Below are 22,853 nucleotides of genomic sequence, written 5' to 3' on the forward strand. Positions count from 1 at the left end.
AAGTTTTTTTTATCAAAGTCATTCGGTCTGAACCTAATACTGAATACGAGATACGATTTTATACTTTTTTTTCAATAAATACATAGAAGGATTCACTTGTACTCTTACAGTATTTAAAGTATTTCAATCAGATTAATAAAATACGCGAGCGTGTTTGTTTTATCCTACTTAATCAACATACATGTAGCTGAACGAGGACATTAATTCGAAGAGTATATTTCATAAAGTGAAACAGGCGGGTTCGAAGTCCTATTGTTCCATTAAAATAATTATTCTCATCAAAAGTGGCCAGGGCAATTTTTATTTCCGTCATCTGAAGATGGTTCTTGAGCATTATTGGTATTTCACGTTGCTTTTTACATTTCTACCGATTATTTACGAGCACTGTGTTCGGTGTGTTTTCTAGTGAAAATGTATCCATAAATGATACGAAAATGATCAGTACGTTTTGTCGGCGCAAAAACATAAATTTACTTACTTTCTATATAAAACATAGTGTAACGTGCTTGCAGGGGCGTAGGTAATGGGGAGGTAGGGGAGGCGGTCGCCTCCCCAATATTTCGGCTAATCGTCGTTATATAAATAAAACGTAAAATCCCCAAAATCGCCGCCCCTAAACCAGTATTTTTGTAATCACGCGCCGTCAGTGCAGAAGCCATGTGTCCCCTCTCCGTCTGCTCCGAGGTTGCCAATAGTGATGTGTCAATATCCCTTGTTAAGTGTCATAAACCAGGGGCCCGGGTAAATGTCATTGCGTTGTTTTATTGTTCTTTTCCGTGATTGCATGTCGGAGTTTTGATTAAGGACAAGCTTTTCTTTTAATTTTAATTGATCGCTTTAAGTCAAAGGTAACTGCCACCTTTGAGTAGATATACGCGTGAAAAACATAAATTGATTGAACATATTTTTATTCTCTAATTATAACAGTTATTATATGATTGGAAATCATCGAAACAATAGCATGTATGTAATTGTTTAATGTTCAAAATGAGTATTCCTAATCAGCCTCGAAATTTTGCTTTTCCGAAGCGTATATTCGGGGAAAAAAGCCAGAATAGCGTTCATTCCAATCTAGTTGGTTTGATTCGTTCACAAGCAGCTTATTAACTAGTATTAAATGTCTTAGTCATACAATATGACATAGTATCCAGAAATCAAAACATTAAATTGTTACACCTAAACCATACCCGACACTACATGCGCGAAAATTTAAACTACAATTTACAATGCATTTTATCTAGCAAAGATAATCAAATGAGATCATTGTTCTAATAAATGCTGTCCCAACATATATCACTTTTTTTCTCATGTTTAGTGATTTGTGTATTGTCCTGTATCGTGTAAGACTAGTTGATGTTAACAAGATTTTGACGAGTGATTATGTTTCTTTAGTTTCATTATTTCTATACCAATGTCATTATTGAACAAGAGCTGTGTTTGTGAAACACAATGCCCCCTACTGCGCCGCTTTGAAGTCATATAATTTGACCTTTGACCTTGAAGGGTGACCTTGACCTTTCACCAGAAAATGTGCAGCTCCATAAGATACACATGCATGCCAAATATCAAGTTGCTATCTTCAATATTACACAAGTTATGACCAAGGTTAAAGTTTTGGGACAGACACACAGACACACATATACAATGACAGACAGACAGGCCAAAAACCATATACCCCCGTTCATTCGATCCGGGGACATAAAAGGTTAATATATTAATTCATGACCATTATGACGTAGGACGGAAGAAATGTAAATGTAATTTCCATTATACCTTTATCAAACGCTTAAAAATCAAAACCGATCTATTCTGTATTCTATAAGCTCGTTTTTAATAAAGCCATCGTGTTAACCTGCTAATTGAAAGATTATTTATGTTGACTATATTTAGTATCTGCATAATATGCTTATATCTCATAACTTAACTACAAAATGGGTTACTAATTTTCTTTTTCTCTCAGTTCCCTCAGCCTGGAAAGCGCTGCATGTAGTACTAGTGACATTTGTTCTGCTGCTGTTCATTTGGAAATTTTAACTTTTAAGTACTCCGTTATTGTTATTTTCAATGATGCTTAAACACTTTACACTATCCATCCTGTTTCGTGATAGTGTTTAGTAAGTAACGGGACGGGTTGCGCCTGGTGTGAGAGAGCTACATCAAAGTGGTATCAAGATTTACAATTAAAGATCACTTACGAAAAGCTTCCTCAAAGCCACGTGTGGATGACGATGTTAGCAACGTAACAATCAATGGCATTATCTTGCTAGTACTTTGATATAAAGGAGAGACTGAAATTATATAGAAATGCCACAACCGTGACATAGCTGTTAAGTAAGGCTTTCAATTCCTCGTACACTTGATTGTTGACACAATCTGGAGTTCAAGTTACACTATAGAAAACATGTATCCACTTTTATGTTTTTTTTTATCATATTGCATGCCATGTATTTTACTTCTATGGCCATTAGATCATAACGGCAACTGGTACTTTGTTGATACGTTATGGATGCATTTAATAGAGGTAAAACACAATACATGATTTCGGTTCACATTTGTTAAAACGTTCAATACATTCAAAAGTGCCCAATGACGAACAGGCAATTCTCATGATAATATATCAATACTAATTGAAACAGCGTATGAAATTGTAATACAACTATATAACATATTTAAACAACAGTTGAATCTAAATATAGTTAAATAAAAGACTAAACAAAAGCAAGCAACTTTACGAGGACAACAAATATGGTTAAACACACTAACATTACAGTTTAACTTCTTAAACTCGAACGTGTGATGACAGGACTACTCGAGTTATTGCAATCGTAACACTTCGTCCATCTCCGGATTCTCCGTAAAGAGTAGATTGCTTATGCAATAAAAAGCCGGTTGGATCCAGAGTGGAGTTATTGAAGGTCTCTGGTTAATGAAATACCAATGACCTGGTATCGCGATCATACTTAATTTTCGATATGAGTTTGACCATCAGATTCAATTTGGTGTTCACAAATGGTTTAATTAGTGTTTACTCCGACTCGACCCTGAGTTTCAGAAAACACATATTAAAATGTATCAATTATGCATAAATGTAAAACATATTAATAAATAGGTAGAATATTTTTAATATTGAAATTTCGTCACATTATTTGTGGACTGTACGATAACGATTAATATCGCATGTAGCACTTTTAATAATCCGAATTTTCACAGGTAAATGTGACCGCTATTTAACAAAAATAGTGTAAATCTTAAAGCATCCATGTTATCAAGACTTGCATATTTTGTTACAAATGTTCACGTTTACTATTAACTATTTAAGGTTGGTGCAATGTCATAGGTCATGTTTTAGCTCAGCTTGGCAAAGCGTGCTCACGTTGAGCTTTTGCGAACATTTGCCTTGTCATCATTCTAAAGGTCACATGTTTGCCTAATTTTCATGCAACTTGCTGAAAAAAAGTTGTCCCTTAAACGTCTCGGCCTTATTGTAAACGCTTGTCATATTTACTGCACAGTCTTCATGAAACTTGCTAAACAAGTTTTTCCCCATAATGTTTCAACCGAGTTTGGAAATAAGCTTCGATCCGTTTAAAGCGGCGGGGTAGTTTTCCTTGTACGGTTGTGGTGAAATAGTGTGAAACTCGTTGGGTCATATTTCTTACCAATTATCATCAAATACACTCAGAACAATTTTTCTTGTGATATCTTGGTTGAGTTCGAAAGAACAATAAGTTAAAATAACGGGTGTGGGGCATTTTTTCCGCATGTGGCTATTGTCAAAATTCTTTAAAACTCCTGAGGTCACATGTATTACCTTATCTTCATGGATCTCGCTCAAAACATTCCATCCAATAATATCTTGCCCTTGTTACGAACTTGGTTGTGTGTGGTGAAAATCAAGGTCAATGGTTTAAAAAGTGTGTGGGCAATCTAGAGGTCAAATGTAATGCCCAATTTGCATGAGGTCTTAACATTTGTCTTAACACTATCTCGTTTCAGTTTGAAACTGATTCACAAGGCATGAAAACCTAGGCCACCAAGTCAAAATAAAGAAAGAGCTTGGGAAAACTATTGAGATCACATTTATTGGACATTAAACTTTTTCGGTTTTCGCCATTACTTATTACTTCTTGAATTACAAAGGATCCAAAACTAGGTCGCTAGGTCAAATGTATTTTTTATTAAGCTTGTGAACACTAGAGGTCACATTTAGTGCAAACTTTTCGCAAACATGGAAAGATCATTTGTCTAAATAAGGTTTCATTTGAGATTAAAACCCTGACACTGTGGGTCAAAATCTAAGTCAATAGGTCAAATTAACATTAAATCTTGTGCAAACTCTAGCGGCCACATTTATTTCTAAATCTTTATGAAACTTGATGAGAACGTGTATCAAAATGATATTTTGAATACATTCGAAACTGAGCATCATATTCTGAGATACTATCCCAATAGGTTGAATTAAAGACATTACAAGAGTAAAATTAATAAATGCATAACAAGCATTGCAGGAGCAAAAAATACACAAAGTATGAATATGATAACTTGAGAAAAATATCAATTTCAAAAAAAAAAAAGAATTCTTTTACAGTGAATGGGAACCAAGCAATTCAATTGTCTCACAAACATAGAATTTAAACTTGATTAGTGTTGTAGTTGTTTTTACAGCTGTTTAAAAAGGCTTTTTATAGCATACTGGTATTTAAATAATATTAAATGTAGGACCGATGTGTCATTAAATAAAATTGCATTCAGCTACTATTGTTTTTCAATGCCTTTGTCATTTGTTATAACAACTTCTACATCATTGTTTGTCTATAAACACTGAACATATCTATATAATTATATAAATCTATTTATATTTTATCTATGCCTTTTCCATCTGTTAGTACAATTTTAAAATCCTTGTTTATCTATACACACTGGAAAATGTCTTTTTATATTTCTTAAATGTCTTTTTCAACACAAAATGACATATATTATATAGATAACCTTAGATGCATTGCATATGTTCCTATGCCATCTTTGTTTGCATTACATTATTGTGTTATTGCTCATATTTTATATGTATTTGTTTGCAATATGGAAATAAAATGTGTTGAAAAAAAAGTTGCTAAAAACAGTTACTAAGTAATATCCTTGGGATTTCAAATGAGCACCTTGTGCCTTTTGTTCTCTTGCTTAGGCAAAGACGCACAACCGATTTCTGTTAAAGTCGATGCGACACATTGTACTAGCTTCTGACGTTATACAGCATTTGAAATCTCAAAAAATATGAAAAACTGGAAGTCTTATCTTCTAAAAATGTTGAAGTATATTTTATTTATTTATCGTTGTATTATTGTACACACTTACCTTCATCATGACTTGCACGCGTCTAGAAAGAAGTAATGTGTGACTGCGTTTGGTAACATTAATTTGATTGCTAAATAATTATTCACAACAATATTTAGAAATATAAAGTTGAACGTTTCATACTAAACGTTTATGCTTACCTAAATCTACAGTAATATAAAATGAATGTATGTGCACTTTCTCATATTGACGTGTTTATAGTATTACTATAGCTTTCTTTCTTTGAGACTGCATTAAGTCCTGTATTTTAACTAGTTTTAATTGTTTCATTTTTGTTTTTGTTTTTGTGGTTGTTGTTTTTTCTTCTAACAAAGAACTGTTTGGAACTTAAATTTCTGGTTGAGAGTGAGTTTTAACCCTACATAGTTAATGAATAAGTCATAGTATATAATTATAACTTTGATTTCATATTTTATGATCCATTTATGATGTCTTTTTCATTTAGACTTGCCAAAAAACTGAAATCTAAAGAAAGGTTTCAAAAATTGTGGCAAATGATGATGTCATTTTCTGTAGAAAACGTAACGAGAAAATGAGATTGTCTTAAAAGATATTTGCCTTTTCCTTATGTTTTCAACTGTGATATACAAATACGTGAAACTCGACTTCTCGTTGAAAAGGGTTACTACAATATGCAAAACAGAAACATATCGATATTTAATAAAAACTAGTGAAAACACGTTGAAAATAATTGTATTATTAAAGTTAAAACAATTGTAAAAAAGCAGCATTTGATCAGTATGAGCGCATGTTCCTATTGTCTAATTGTGCCTTTCTTTCAAATCCTTAAGCATGAAATGGGATGCTAATTATTTAATGCTTGTAAATCGTGCCTTTGCGCGTTAATATTAAGTCTTAATAACATACAATAATGATTTATATATTATATATTATTATGTATTATAAAGTTGTTAACTCTCTTTATGTTAATCATTTAAAAAATATATTGTTTGGCTGCATTCTCACATTTTTTCAGACGTATTAAAGGTCTTGAAGTAATGCATAAGCATACTATAAAATAAGTTCCAAAATCGAATACAAAGTATTAATATGAAAGAAAACGAGGATGAAAGATTTATAAGAAAAATTAAAAGGATATGCTATGAAATCGTCTTTCCACATTACTTTTAAGAAAAAAAATAAGTTTGTGTGCGTTTCACACTCAAAGCAATACATGTGCACAACAAGGCAAAAAAAATTATTCGTTATTGGATGAACCTGTGTTTTATCATGTATGACATAAATAAAATCGGAATCGGAGTATTCATAACAACGCACTTCAACTAGATTAAATATTATCAAATGTGTCATAAAAATCAGTGTGGCGACGTCGAATTTAATTCTTTCTTTTTTGTTTAAGTTTGTTTTGTATACATTTTGTCCTGTATTGCATAGGAATCTTGGCCGAAAAAACAGACGTGCGAAGAACACATAAACCACAACGTCATCGACAAAGGTAATGCTGTCTCATGTATTAAAATAGACGCGTACACCTGATACATCAGAGGTGAGTTCTCTATAAAGGTAATGCTGTCTTATGTATTAACATAGACGTGTTCATCTGATACATCTGCGGTGAGTTCTCTAACACTTGTGTACTCGGTTGGCACGTATTTGTTTTTCTTAGTCACTTTCTTCTGTTTCAGCTCTAGAAACGCGATGTCAATGTCAGCGTACACCAGTTCATTCTGTTCAGCTGTTTGAGCCTAAAATGTACATGTTGGTCAATGTTATACTAATTTTAAGTAGTTTGAAACTCATACACGTGACCTCTATTGAACTAGCACGGTACCATGTATCAGAAATGCACACAAAAGACCAACAGAACCAAATAACATTACTTGTGTTGTTACCATTGGCATTCACCGCTGGAAGCTGGATACTTACCACTGGCCGGCTGAAGGAAGCAACTACATTGGAGTATATATTGATGTTTGCTTCGAAATTTGCATTTGTCTCAGTGTTGCTTGCATGGACCGAATCGTTGCCGGATTGATGTTCTGAAACAATGATTAAACTGCAATTTAATGATATTGTTTCGGAAAATAAAGCATCTAGTTTTACCTAATGTTTTCATCCTAATAAGAAGACGCAAGCATCATATAACACCAATAAACGAACCGTGCGATGGAAATGACTTTTAGAAATCTAAAGTGGAATGAAACAAAGACATGTTATCAATCAATTGTGAATAAAACTTTATTACTGCGATTAATTTATCCGACTAATACTGCAAAGCTTAACAAGAAATCAGACAGTGTATATAACCTGATTCCATTCGGATATCACTCTGCTGTGAAGAGTTTATGCGAAATCCTTTTCTACTGAAATTAAAGGACAAAATGACTAGCAATTATATTAAATAACTACAAATGTACATATTATCTTAAGTAAAAAAACGGGCGCAAACATCATTTAAGATTAATTGTTTCTCTAATAAATAAAAATTGATTATATGGGTATGACTTTGCTTGAATGAAAAATAGCCTCTCGTACTGTGTAATGTATGATTGTTACATAATGAATTATATGAAATAAAAATTTGTCATTTGAACGTGCAAAGAAATATTTTTAAGATGTTCAATTATATGTTTGTGTCTTACGGGTCCAATATAGCATTCCTTCTGATGCGCCGTCGTACACCTAAAAATATATCAGTTCGTGTCAAAGTAGTCATTTGTATCTTAGTATATAATTCATAATATTTATTGCAAAATTCAGATACAAGGAAGTTAAATGAAGTACTTTTTATTTTACGTTCAAAACCATTGTATGCACCTCTTATGAAGAAGAAGACTGTCACAGTAGATATGACAACCGCAAAAACTACCAGTCCAATCATTATTGACATGAGCGGTATCGAACCCTCCGTCAAAGGCAAGCGGTCTTCTGTAGAGTATAAACGATAGTGAATCAAAGCTTGTTTTAATAAAGTTAATTAATAAATGATGGACGAAACAAACGTCTTCTATCTGTTACACTATTTCAATATCAGCCTAAAGTAATGTGTTCAATCTATCCGGATTGCCTTAAGAAAGGAAGAAAACGTCAACTGCAAATTTAGATTTAAAACAAATACCTTCTAGTTCTGTAATCGATTCAAGTGTAGTGTTTGAGAGTCCGTTTATGTTCCATGCTTTACATTCATGTTTAGATGCTGCCTCAATATCAGATCTGGAGATGACGATTGTACACTCAATCCTGTTCAGACATGCATGGCGGTAAATCTGGTCTTCGAGTTTGCCAAGAGAAATGTTTGCGAGTGGATTTCTCTTTACTGAGCAAGGAAAGCAAACTTCTGTTGACAGGTCGCATTTTGTCACCAAATAGGCTTTTATATGTTCAGCTTCATCTAAAAAGCATTCAATAAGAATGCAAACCTATTTTTGAAAACAAATCAAACCTATGAGCTATACTTGGACAAGACAAACCGTAAGTTATTGTTAAAACAAACTTGATTTTGCACTTCTTTTACGTGTAAATTTCTTGCATACGTCTTGTATCACTTTTTATATGCATAATTACCAATTAAAAACAATTTGCTTTTACGCTCGTTCTGATCAGTAATACTATGCAGTCTTTTTTATGATACTGAATTATAGGGTCGTAATGGATATATTAACATTTGCTGCTTTAACTGTCTAAAACGATAAATGGGTAGATCTTTCAGCTATTTATACAAAACAATACTTAGATTGAACTCCTCACACTCTGCATGACATTTACTTATTTGACCTGAGGAATTACCGGAGACATTGACATTCAGTGCAAACACTGTGCCTGTCATATTTGGAAGTAGTGCGTCGAGTGTTTGAATGTTGTCTTTATCTGTCGCCCATTTATATATGCATTTTGTGTTGATGTCCACCAATGGACATTCAATGTAAATATGATACCCAGCTGACATATTCGCAGGATTTGAGAGAGGATCTGCAAAAAAGTGTATTTTTTCTTGTTGTTGTGTTAATTCAATTTAATTAAAATGGCTGTATGTTTAATTTACCAAAATAAGTAAGGTAAACAAAAACAATTTTTACTTTCATACTTTTAAGTACCTAATGCATCAATGTCATGCTTACATGTATATTTCGCCGTTTTTGTCGTCGAGCGCCAAGAATCGTTTTGACCGTCCGGATATGTCACTAAATATCTGCAGGTGATGTTTTTATTGTCCCACGTTCTGTTAGCCGACTTCAATGTGGCAACACTAGTATACGTTTTATTGGTTGCGTCGTACACGTTATATTGAGAGACGTGATTAATAATCTTACTGTCGAGAAACATCTGTATAACAGGAGGGGGTCTCCCTGGTGGTGTTACACAGGTTATATTCACTGGAGATCCCTCTTGTAGTTCTGGTAGAGTTAGTTCTGGTTCTAACTTTGGTGGAACTGTTTAATGATATTAAGCAGCGTATGAATCGTTAAAATGTAATTAAACACAAGCATCGTTAATGTAGACTGCAGTTTAACCAATTATATTACAATTTATTTAATGCGTGTTACACAAAGCAACATATTTATGCAATATATACATTACCTCATTTACCTGTCTGCACTAAATCAATACCGTATTTAATTTTTCTAGTGGTATTGCCATAAGTATTATATAACGTATATATCTGTTTAGTTTTTCTCGAACTGTATGGCAGCATGAACGTTTATAAAAACTGTCCAGTGGTTTTGCCATGTGTTTCACATAATGTTTTCAAACATTTTCTGATTAAGTTTTTTTTGTCTCGAACTGTATTGCAGCATGAACGTTTCTTACCGTAAATGTAAACCGAGGCATTAGCGGTAAACACATTTTTGTTGTCATAAGACGCTGAGCATACGACCGTTGACTGATGATCTTTCTCACTGATGGTGTAATTCATATTGGTGTATGTAAACAGGTTGTCGTGTTTAGTGCCTTTAAGTTGTAATTTGATGTGACCAATCAAAAGCGAGACATTGTTGCTATATGTGGTGCATATTAGCCTGTCTCCTGGTATGACACACAGACAGTTGGAGCAGTTGTCCACACTGCAGAGCGAACTTAGTACTGGACGACCTGAAAGTGGATGTGTGATAATGTATTACCACTGAAATACACTTCTATCAGCGAAAACATGTGTGTTATACTTAATTTAAACTACAGTTATATCGATTTATACAATAATACAAAGTTTTACAATAGCACTCTTTGAGCTAAATGAAACAACCGGCAAAATTAAGAATGTGCTAACCATCGAAAAGGATAATTTCGTTAGTTTCAGTATTGAGTTCTTTACACATAACGTTGTATCGATGTAGCCCGGTGAAATTAAAGACGGAAAGAATGTACTGGAAATTAAGTTTTTCATTTCGTTCTTCATAAACGCCTTCTAGATATGTTATATCAACGCCGTTTCTCTCCCATATCCGTGCATAACCGACGGGATTTCTAAGAATCTTTGCAGTTGGGAAGTATGCAATCTGACCGTAGCCTCCTGGTCCTTCTGGGTAGGATAGCACGTTGAGATACCCACACTCGTTTTTGAAATCTGATATTGGAAAAAAGTATCACAAAATAAATATGCGTTAAGCATGAATCATAGAAATTTGACATGCGTTGCCCTTGTAACTATTTTTAATTGATTTTAGGCGTATATCGTTTCATTGCGGTCTTGAATACTCAGACAAAACGATGAAACTATGTATTTATTAATTTTCTTAAAATAATTTCTTGAAAAGCTTCAGAATTTTAATGTTTCATAGTTTTAACTATATACCAACGTCTTTGGACAAAAAATATATGTTTAATTTCGCCACACATTTATTTTGTAATTTGTGTCACTTGAAACATTTACCAAGTGCTTATTTGTTTTAATCATTTGAAGCAGGAATGTATTCTTCAACTGCGTTAGTTCAAAAAACATTTAGGAGACTAATGAGTTTAGTCATTTGTTATTTTCATTGTATAATGTCAATCAATTCAATTACACATTTTTCTGCAATTATCTTAATAAGAATACACTGAAAGTTAGAGGTAAAATGTCGTTTAGTACTAAACGTGAATGAAACTAAACAGTTTTGAAAGCACATTGTCTATTTAAGTATGATTTAGCATTGACAATGGTTGTAAAAGTAGGTGTGAACTTATACAATATATTTCATTTCCGGTATATATCCAAGTAAGTTACAAAGTTCATTTCTTCCAGTGTACGTTTGATTTCACAATTAAACGCAAATTTGAATGCATTATTAGGCTTTATAAAATAAAAAATTCATTGAACCAGCGTACTTGATAGCTTTAGTAAAATAAATTGTAACAGCATGTAAAAGATGATTAAGATTCGCCAATTCAATTCCATGTTAATCAACCCACTTCGTGCAAGACCAATTTCGTTTCTGCTTATTCTTTGTAATACTTGTTTGTTTGTGGGTTTTTTTTTTCAATTTATTTTTATCGTTTTTAAATTCGTTTCTATGTATTCACATGTATTTAGTCTTGTCGCGGGTTTTTCATTAAGTATTTGTGTGGTGCAAAGCGGTATTAATTACAAAACCTTAAGGATTTTTAATCTTCACTCTGCAGTTTAAAGTTCACCTTCTAATTTTAGTTTAATGACAGTCGATTCCTGGTCATTGCATTTTACGTTAATTGCCGCCCCGTCCCAGCTGCTGTTCACATAATCACTGTCCAGTTCCATCATCTTCATCCCGTCAGATTCGAACAGGCTATATCCGCTGTTGATTGAGTAGACCTTTGAACTTTGTTTAAATAGTACTTTCCATTTACAGACTTCGTATTGTTCGTATGAAAGAGGTGATGTTGGCTTCAACTGGAACGTTATATTCCTTCCAATGAAAGTCGGGGCCATTGTGGACAAATAACCGAGGGCATGTCCTTCCGCAGTAAGGTGTAGTGCTGAAAATTTTAAAACGAAAGAAGTGAATATCGTGTTTTATTTTATCGACATTCATTAAGTTCCGCCTCGACTGACAAACGAACGTTTAAGTCCCTTTCCTAGTTTCTAGGGTTTTATCTGTTCAGTTTAATGTAATATGAAAGTGGTTATAGTATTTTATGCCGAAAACCGACGGACCGACAATGTTACTCTTATATACCCGTTCCCTGTTGTTGCATTTTAATATAGACATCTGTAATGGTCAGATATGATAGATGTTAATTAATCATCACCTTTTTGCACGTGTATGTATCTTTCAACTAGCAAGCTATATATTAATTATTGTTTAATGTTAAATGCGTGTTTAACTCCTAATTTATTGCACAAAACGATGATAAATTATTAGATTATAACGAAAATTCAACTTCTCTGAAAAAAAAAATTCACTATGAAATATATATATATATATATATATATATATATATATAACAAGGTATTTAACCCAAAATCACCCGAAATAATAATAATAATAACAAGACTATTGTCAAGCAAAATAAGTCCCCTACCGGTTTTTAGCAATATTTATAGTCTATTTGTTGCCATAGCAACCAGAATTCTTGACGTATGAACAGCATGAAATAACGTGTATAATCTCCATATTGCCATTTATCCATGTTTCAAGTTTCATGAAAAAAATATGTAGAACTTTTAAAGTTATCGCATAATCCAGAAAAGTGTGACAGAATGACAGACTGACAAACTGACTGACTGACAGACTGAGCACAAACCATAAGTCCCCTCCGGTTTCACCGGTAGGGGACAATAATAATAATAATTATTATTATTATTATTTTAATTTATTTGAGTATCATGTAAATTATAAATATAACATGATTTTATGATTATTATGTTTATTTTTTATAAGAGTGGATATTCGTTTGGCATTGAACAAAAAAGCTCAAGTGCGTTACCATACATGAAGGTTAAGATGTAAAGTTTCATCACTGTATCACCGACACTTTTTTTGTAACCACAAGTACAAAATGTTATTGTTTTTGCCCTGTCTGTGTGTTTATTGGTTTGTTGATTTGTTTGCGTCAAACGTCAACATTTGCAATATTGAAGATAGCAACTTCATTTTTGGCATGCATGTGTATCTCATAGAGCTGCACATTTTGAGTTGTGAAAGGTCACGGTTAAGGTCATCCTTCAAGGTCAAAGGTCAAATATTTGGGGAACATAGTGTTCCACATACACATCTTGTTTTACTAAAAATTTAAAATATCCTATACTAAAAGCAAATGAACTTAAATATTGAGGTGTTCAAGTTCATATGCTCTTTAATATGTTTGTAAAATGTCATCTCTTTAGCAGCAAAAATTATTGGGCAACATGTGACACAAATAATAAAATGTTATGTTTTGCCTTAAAAGCTATAACTCCAAAGAATTAAAAATAGGAACCATATTATAGGGATCTACGCGTTCACATGCTGGTTAATATGTTCGTAGCAGCAATAATTTCTTACGTTTGGCAAATGTTGAAAATGTATCTTTTGCTTATATGCTCATAAATCCTGTTTTGTGAAGAAAACAATCCGAACCAAAATATGGAAGTTCGTCAGCTCAAAATAGTTGATAGAGTATCATGTCTCTAGAAGCAATACATTATGAGTTACACATGACACAAGTCGTTTGAGCTAGTATTCCGATTATTAAAAAAAATCAGAACCGAACTATGGAGATGAAAATGTCCACATGTTGGCTATTATGGTCGTAATAGTTTAATCCTCTGGCGGCAGTACTTTTTGAATTATGTTTGACACAACAATCCGACGGACGGTTGGACGACGCAATAATGTATATGCCCCCCCCCTCTTTAAGTGGATGTATAAAAGCCAGGATCGACGAATTAGAAAACGCCTAAGGCATTTAAACTGTTTTACGGCTTGCCATTTGTAGCAATATTTATTATTTGTAAAATGAAAATTACGAGTAATATAATAACAACAAATAAACAATAATATAATGTACATATTACATACATTTATATTAAATAATCATTTATTATATAGTAAATTGCAATTTTCCGCCGCTACATCTCTTCTAATCAAATTAAAGATTAGACTTATCATCTCTGAGCTAAGAGCTTCGTTATGAAATAATGGAAAAAGCCGTTATGTGTGTGTATATTGTATAGCTTGGCTGTAGATTGCAATTGTATATTAAAATAGAATAAATAAACTACTATTCCATATTTATATAACAGACGTGTTTTCTTCACTTAACAGAAACGGAAATATTTTACCATTTAAATGCATGCAATATATTTAAAAACGAAACGATGGAAGCCATGATTGTCTACTTGATGACATGGCTGTAGTTTGAAACCAACGCGAAATGCTGCTGTTTGCAAGCCACATATTCGAAGTGTGAAATGTGACCGTCAAACTTATTACTGATGGAGAGGTGATGTTGATTCACAAACCTCTTAAAATGAAATAGAAATCCAGATACCGCTAGCCATTTTGATTTTTCAGAACTTAAAAGTTTGAACAAGCGATGCAAATATTCTTTTCTTGAATATCTGGGAGTTTTTAGCAAATCCAATTCGCAATAAGCAATAGTTGCATATATACATTGCACACATATAAGATAGCCACAATTCAACATTTTTCTAAAAAGGTAAAGTATAAAAATGCAATTACCTTGACACAACAGCAAAATCCCTAGTTTGAAATTTGCATGTTGTACAAGCCCCATAACTAACATTAATTTTATGAACGATATCGAACATAAATTCACGAGCAAATGCCCTTAGCTATACACGTAAGTTCACTTATGTATAAGGAAATTAATTTTAATATTCAATCGGAATGGAAATTTGACCTATAAGTATCACAATTGACAATAAACCACTGATCGTTGTGTGTGTGCTTTTTCAAACTTTTTTCGACCAAAGATTATGGTTTGAGACTTTGTCACGAATGTTCATTGTGGAACATCTTAACGTGACTTGATCAGACGAAGGCCAACCCTCGTTTACGGTTGGCGGTCCCTCTCTGAACATTTCACACAAATATCAAATAAAAACTTTTGGTCATAAACCATTATGGACCTGGCTATTTTTTCTCCTGACTCCTAGTCGAGAGCAATTTCTATGTTATAGTATTAATGAAGTAATTCGGAAAGAAAATGACAAGGTTACTAATTAATAGCCATGTCATACTTTTAGGAGTTCTTCAAAACAAATGTTGTAATATCCATATTATAGTTTCTTCAAGAATTTGGTTTCAATATTGTATGTTCATACAAAAATGTAGTGCAATTAAAATCAGATAAGTGTAGAGCATCACGGCCGCCTAAACTAGAGAGCTTAACTTACACTTTCCAAATTATTGGGCGGATAAGAATCTGTGTCCATGCAGTGTAGGGCTAAGAACATTTGTACTGGTTATCGATCGTTAGAAAGGCAGCGCAATGTCAGTAGGTCGTTGCAGGGATAGCATCAGGCATTGTATTATGTGGTTTTAAAGAGAAAATCATCGGCTCAATTGTTATGTACATAATGTATGAAGTCATCTTAATGGAGCTTCTTTTTCAACGACAATCGCCGGTTGTGAAACTTAGTATACAACAGTTGAACGCTTCCATATATTTCATGCAGTATGTGGGCCCCTGTTTGTGATGTATATTCTATAATTTTTCGAACCAGCGCCTCGTATAATTGCGCCTTTATGGACAGCTGATCATAGTTCTCATAAAAAAATGAGCAAAATAGTTGGCCTGTTAAGTTACTTCGTCAACATGAACAGTTAACAGCAGATTGCTGTGGATTGTTTTACCAAGGCACCTTCCACTCGCAATGATACACGAATTCATGACCTGTTTGAGAGTAAGTATGCTACCCTGGTTTCAGTGCTGGTAAACTTCGCTTCTAATCGGACGAACCGAAATCTAGAAGGATTCAGTAGAACAGATCTTTGATAGCAGTGGCGAGATCTTGAATGGTGAGCAAAAGCGGGCTCTAACAACAGCGCTTCATCAGGAATCCATTCCGTCGATATAGTCGATATATAAAACTCATCCTCAGTACCAAACCGCTTTGCCGCGACATACCGGAATAAAAAGCTAAATGTATTTTATGTTCACATGGCATTAGTCCTTTCGTTCAAAATTAGCTAGGGCATAACACTGTATAGAGTATTCGATTTCCCCGCCATCGGATTGTTTTTGTGCCGCGACGGTTTCGTCTTTGATCCCGTAAATGCAAGAATTATGACATGCTTCGTCAGCCGTATCAAGTGTTTTTTCCACAAACACGGTGAGTATGGCGTTAGTTTGATATATGAACATGTATTTAATTAATTTATGAGTGAACAAATGCATGAATTAATGAATGATTGAGTGAATAAATTAATGAACAAACGCATGGATAAATAATGCGCTCACGAGCCCCTGACCCACTTAACCGACCAGCCCCCCCCCCCCCCCCTGCGTTCAAGGACGGTGTATCGTGGGGTTGTAACATAAAATCAACTGTGTATCATGGGATTGTATTACAAATTAACTTTGACAATGGGCTGTACCATATAATAACTGTATATACTAGACATGTATCAGTAATAAACTGTGGATCATGGGATCGTGTCACAAATGAACTGTGTATCACTTGAAAATAAGCATACTTGTGTCTGGAGCCATAACTTGGAACTGATTACCGGTTGGCAGATTTCATTGAAACTTGGTACGAGTGTATACATGAACAGTAGGGTGATTCACTTTAAATAATGATACAAGCAATTGGTCAATAACGGAGTAACGGCCCTTTTTTACTTCTAGATACCCTTTTATAAAGTATTTTTTCCAGTCGTAAGTTCTTTCTACAATAACATATGAGCCACAGCGATGCAACTTACCACACTTGTTATCAATCATGTGGGACTGAGTCACATGCAAGACCAATAACCCTAGAGGCAAGGTCAAGGTCACACATTCAGGTAAATGATCAGACATTTAACTAATTGTGCATAATTTCTTCACTCTGCATCAAGGGATTCTGTAATAACTTTATACAATGTTGTTCCGTTATCTGGAAGTGAGGCACAGGTAAGACTCGGGTCTCTTGTGTCAAGGTAACACACTGGGGTCAAAGGTTACAATCGTTTTATTTATGACTCTAACATGCATCACGGACTCTAGATGACTCAATATACGCTCCGTGCATGCATCATGGGATTTGCACCCATCCATAAACAAAATTTACTTAGCAGGGGCTATCAATTCAATGAATGTGCTTGTAAAAATAGAAATGTTGCAAATGTGCCACCACTTTTATGTTGACACTTCAATAGATAGTTTTTATAAAAAATATATATACTATGTATATATAGAAGATCTATATATACTTAAATATAAACAATTAAATATTTTTTTAACAATATATTATAATACAAAACAACAGATAAAAGTAATCAATGAAGAGTTCAAATTTTATTATTAATATTTTAACAACAATCCCATGTCTTGGGGCTAAGTAAAGTTAAAGAATGTTTACAAAAATACATAAAATTAATTGCAATCTTATCTTGATAAAGAAAGTCATACAGATTTTAGTTTGTGTTGTGTTCTTTTGAAACTTTGGTTTGAACTAGTCAATATGTTAACCATTAAAACAACCATGAAAATAAGTGTGTTCTTTTGTTGGAAATGTAAACAAATAGTTTAGGAATATACATAAACATAAAAAAACTATGGAAGATGAAAATAAAAGTAAAGCATAGAAAATAAATGCTAACAAAAAAGAAATCAACAAAAGAATGGAACATCATTACCTTTGACGGTCTTGATGTTTCTTAGTATATAAATTAAATACTTATCAAAAAGTTACATAAATTATACACTTAACAAACAGTTACATTTCTGAAAAAGATAAGTGTAAATGTTTATTAGCGCATATCAGCACATTTATCTTTGGTTGTACAAATGCGGTATTCAAATATAACATAGATATTTGCTTCATCAGACATGTATAATTTTAATTCATTGAAACATTTGCACGCAACTGCTATCATACCACAATTCATGAGTGCAATAAAATACTAAGCACAGTAAATTTTATGTTTGTGGAATCCAAATACATTAACACTGATTTTTTATTGTAAGTGATTGCATAGTTTCATGTGGATTTGAGATAACAAATGAAACATTAAAGAGTCTGCCTTTATTGAAACTGGCCAATAAAATCTTATGGTACCGGTATCTTGAACAATAATTTATCTCACAAATGTGTCCAATAGGGCATATCATGATTGCAGCTTTGAGATGTTTGTATATTTAAAGAGGCACCATAAGAACATGGAATATACTGCGCTGAGACAAAATCAAGTGAGTGTTGAGAAAGAGCTGAGGGTTAAAAAACAAATTACCCAGGAAAAACTAGTTAATAAAGGGGAAAAATAGACATTTTAGATATAGGCTGATAATAGGTCTGACTAGACTCAGTGACCATTGACGTTTGTTTCAAGATAAATCAAAGAGTAGTCAACATCAAATGCCCAAAAAGATCAAACAAAAACATTAAAGTAAATAATAAAAACAACAAAGCAGTCATGAAGCCTCATTCTGAGAAAACTGGGCTTAATGCATGTGTTTTAAGTGTCATCCAAGATTTGACTGTGCAGTTCACACAAGCTAATCAGGGATAACACTTCACCGTAACTGGATTTTTGTTTAGAGGAGATCTTATTAAAACAAAAAATTCCATAAAAGTAAAAAGTGTCGTCCCTGGTTACCCTGTGCAGACTGAGCAGGCTAATCTGGGATCACATTTAAGCACATCAATTAAGCCATGTTTTCTCAGAGCGCGGCTAAATGCTTGATACAGATCTTCCTTTCATGAAACAGATACTTGCCCCTTGTAGTGAAGGGTTGCATTGATAAACACACTGACATATCACAGTTACCGGTAATGTCACTCATGTGTTCCAATAAAACTACAAATGCCTGAGTGCACACTATTGTACAAACAATACTAGAATATACCATTGGATACATGATACATACATACTAACATTAACTGATTGACGATAAATAGACCATTGACTCTAATACAGTTTATAGAAGAAGTAAATGTTCTTACTATTTTTTAAAAAGCATGCACAAGCACCAATATTTACTCTTTTTTTTCCTTTCATGAATCTGTTTTAACAAAATAAAGACAAGTGACATAGTTTGTTTCAAATTTCATACTAGTGATGTTTTCAGAAAGCAGCCCCAAATTTATGGACTTGTATACATAAAATATATTGATGAAAGTGACCATCTGTCATGTATTTTTTGTTTATAATTATTTTGTCTTAACATCATTAGTAATGCAAGTTTTCATATGAAGCTTATCTTGTTACAACAGAGAAATTTGAGATAAAATGTCACATTTTCTTTTGAAGAATGTAAATATCAATCTAAGTTATTCCAACAAAACAGATTTCTCTAAACAAAGCATAAATCAAACAGTGATTTATTTTGATAAATGTTCAAACACACGCAACAGTCAACATAAATCTTCATCAACAATGTTCTTGTAGTGTTGTGTTTTTAATCGCACACATTTTATGTTGACTTTAAACATACTTATTAATCCTCAAATGTTCTTTTTTGTGTTGTTTTTAAATCGCACAAATAACACACATAATGTTATGTTGACTTTCATAAAATACTCAAATACTTGTACAGTAATTGTGTTCACTTGTTTATAAATTTTGGTTACTAACTAATTCCTATAACCTATATAATGTAGCACTCATTTTTTGGCCGGTGCGTTGTTGCTATCATCGTATTGGAGTGGGCTCTCGTGTGGTGCTGGCAGCTTGAACTCCGTGGGTTCAGTGCCCCATATGTCCCGGGCGTACTCAGATATAGTGCGGTCGCTGGAAAACTTGCCAGACGAAGCTATGTTGTGGAGACACATCTTGGACCATTTTAGCTGGTCCTACAGGGACAAAAAAGAGGGGCTAAATGCATGTTTGTAAAGTTTGAACAACACAATTTATCTTTGACAATTGTAACGGGTCCTAAAAGTTTGAACCACATAATTAATCTTTGACTCTTGCAACATAATTAATCTTTGACCATTGAAACATGCCCTAACAGTTTGAAAAATGCAATTAATCATTGACCAAAGGAACAGGTCCTAAAAATTTGAACAACATTATTGAATTTTGACAATTGCAACGGGTCCTAAAAGTGTGAACAACACAATTAATATTACAGCCATGAAACTCGTCCTAACAGTTTGGATAACACAATTAATCTGTGACTATTTAACACAATAATTTATTTCATAAAATTAAGAGTTGTGTTCTGGGAAAACTGGGCTAAATGCAGCTGTGTAAAATGTTGTCCTAGACTAGCCTGTGCACAGGCTCATCAGGGAAAACTGGGCTAAATGCAGCTGTGTAAAGTGTTGTCCTAGACTAGCCTGTGCACAGGCTCATCAGGGAAAACTGGGCTAAATGCAGCTGTGTGAAGTGTTGTCCTAGACTAGCCTGTCCACAGGCTCATCAGGGAAAACTGGGCTAAATGCAGCTGTGTGAAGTGTTGTCCTAGACTAGCCTGTCCACAGGCTCATCAGGGAAAACTGGGCTAAATGCAGCTGTGTAAAGTGTTGTCCTACACTAGCCTGTGCACAGGCTCATCAGGGAAAACAGGGCTAAATGCAGCTGTGTAAAGTGTTGTCCTAGACTAGCCTGTGCACAGGCTCATCAGGGAAAACTGGGCTAAATGAAGCTGTGTAAAGTGTTGTCCTAGACTAGCCTGTGCACAGGCTCATCAGGGAAAACTGGGCTAAATGAAGCTGTGTAAAGTGTTGTCCTAGACTAGCCTGTGCACAGGCTCATCAGGGAAAACTGGGCTAAATGAAGCTGTGTAAAGTGTTGTCCTAGACTAGCCTGTGCACAGGCTCATCAGTGACAACACTTTCTGCTTAGACATGATTTTTGTTTAGTTTTCCCAGAACAAATTTCTATTTGATAAACATATTTAAATAAATTGATTGACCAACTAAACATGATAATAGGAATACATATAGACATTCAAACAGCAAACTTTGTCATTTGATAAAGGTGTCTTATAGAATCTTCCCATTTTCCAACAATGTAACAGATGGACTGAAACAAGCATTGTTATGAATTCAGAAGAAATATGTCATTTTAATAATCACTAATTAAACAGGATTTAAAATTTCTATTGTTAGAATACAATTAAGAATTATCTTATATTGTTTGTTGCTAAAAAATGTACCATAATATACATAGCATTAATTATTTAAGTTGATTTCAAGATTGCAGAGTTCACTCATTTCTTTACTTATCCACAATTTGATGAGAATAAATTTAGCCACATTTTGGAAAAATTGGGCTAAATGCATGTGTGAAAAGAGCTGCCCCAGATTAGAACAACACTTTCTGCTTTTATGGAAATTCTTGTTTAGAGGAAATCTCTTCTGAACAAAGATCCAGTCTATGCTGAAATTGTCATCACTGATAAGCCTGTGTGAACTGCGCAGGCTTATCTGGGTCAACACTTAATGCATATTCATTGAGTCTGGTTCTCCCAAAACTAGGCTCAATTCAACTCAATTTTGTATTAATATAAAGTTGCAAATTACCTTGAACACTTCACTGACTCTATCCTGGCACTTAACATAGGCATCAAAGTCTGCAAACAGCATGAACCTGAAAATCATTGCAATACCAGAGCCATTACACATGGTGTTGCATCATCTATATTAAACATGTATGTAAAGGTTAACAACTATTAACTTAAATAATTTGATAATTGTTACATTGTTACAAAAACATTAGTGGAAAAATCACTTTAAAAATGATCACATAGTTCTTGATGTAATTGAACTTATGAGAAATATTGACCACATGATAAAAACAAGAGCTGTGTTTATGAAACACAATGCCCCCTACTGCACTTTAAAGCCACACATCAGCTATTGAATAGAAAATTATTAAGTCCAAGGCCCGTAACTTTGTAAAAACAAGAGATTGCCAAGCAATATGGTCCCCTACCGGTGAAACTCCACCATTGTCAGTATTTTTTTGTTTTTATGTTGCCATAGCAACCAGAATTTTTGACGTAGGAACAAAATTAAATGACGTGCATAATCTCCATATTGCCATCTATCCATGTTTAAAGTTTCATGAAAAAATATTAAGAACTTTTAAAGTTATCGCAGGATCCAGAAAAGTGTGACGGACTGACAGACAGACAGACGGAGTGCAAACCATAAGTCCCCTCCAGTTTCACCGGTAGGGGACAATAAAGGACCACAACAAAACTTACACTTAATCTGTTAGTCATTAAGGTAGACTAACACACCAAATATAAGGTCTGTATCTGAAAGCGTTTCAGGAAAAACAAGGGACAAAATTGTCACAAAACCAGGTTTTCAATATAAAAAAAAAAAAAGTCTGATAAAGGGAGACAACTGCAACTCAACATGTGCATTGCTACTGATTGTTCATAACAATTACCACCCCGTGTTTCAAAATCAATCTGTTTTTTCAAGCCTGTGACCTAGTTTCTGATCCGGCGTGACCCATATTTGAACTTAACCTAGA

At 33.8% G+C, this 22,853-nt stretch overlaps 2 protein-coding genes across 4 annotated transcripts in view; both read right to left on the bottom strand.

The window, feature by feature from the left end:
• Window positions 1-5,996: 5,996 nt before the first annotated feature.
• LOC127873438 (uncharacterized) lies at window positions 5,997-15,108 on the bottom strand. Of its 3 annotated transcripts, none has more exons than XM_052417299.1 (12): window positions 14,931-15,108; window positions 11,923-12,243; window positions 10,580-10,876; window positions 10,123-10,404; window positions 9,432-9,743; window positions 9,100-9,282; window positions 8,432-8,704; window positions 8,131-8,241; window positions 7,956-7,995; window positions 7,621-7,673; window positions 7,240-7,352; window positions 5,997-7,058 (listed from the first exon to the last, which is right to left on the bottom strand). In XM_052417299.1, exons 1-12 carry the CDS (start codon window positions 14,992-14,994, stop codon window positions 6,888-6,890), a joined length of 2,220 nt encoding a protein of 739 aa, XP_052273259.1. In that variant the 5' UTR covers window positions 14,995-15,108; the 3' UTR covers window positions 5,997-6,887. The 3 variants fall into 3 exon arrangements, with proteins under 3 accessions (XP_052273259.1, XP_052273258.1, XP_052273260.1); XM_052417298.1 differs by having other exon boundaries at window positions 7,621-7,676; window positions 14,931-15,107; XM_052417300.1 differs by lacking the exon at window positions 9,100-9,282 and having other exon boundaries at window positions 7,621-7,676.
• A 2,594-nt stretch (window positions 15,109-17,702) lies between these two features.
• LOC127873450 (glycogen phosphorylase, muscle form-like) overlaps window positions 17,703-22,853 on the bottom strand; it is a 54,956-nt gene continuing 49,805 nt past the window's right edge. The window contains exons 18-19 of the mRNA XM_052417325.1: window positions 21,890-21,956; window positions 17,703-20,212 (exon numbers count right to left, since the gene is read on the bottom strand). Of these exons, the coding sequence (XP_052273285.1) occupies window positions 20,024-20,212; window positions 21,890-21,956 (256 nt within the window). The 3' untranslated portion in view covers window positions 17,703-20,023. The remainder of the gene's footprint in view (window positions 20,213-21,889; window positions 21,957-22,853) is intronic.

The sequence above is a fragment of the Dreissena polymorpha genome, chromosome 3 (assembly GCF_020536995.1).
Source record: "Dreissena polymorpha isolate Duluth1 chromosome 3, UMN_Dpol_1.0, whole genome shotgun sequence".
In the NCBI taxonomy this organism is placed as follows: Eukaryota; Metazoa; Mollusca; class Bivalvia; order Myida; family Dreissenidae; genus Dreissena; species Dreissena polymorpha.

Excerpts from the sequence above, each read along its gene's own strand:
- LOC127873438 (XM_052417298.1), bottom strand. The coding sequence starts at position 14,994 with ATGTTAGTTATGGGGCTTGTACAACATGCAAATTTCAAACTAGGGATT. Across the intron at positions 7,677-7,955 it reads AGGAATGCTATATTGGACCC|TAGAAAAGGATTTCGCATAA; the intron begins GTAAGACACAAA and ends CTTTAATTTCAG. Across the intron at positions 7,059-7,239 it reads CTTCCTTCAGCCGGCCAGTG|GCTCAAACAGCTGAACAGAA; the intron begins GTAAGTATCCAG and ends TGTACATTTTAG.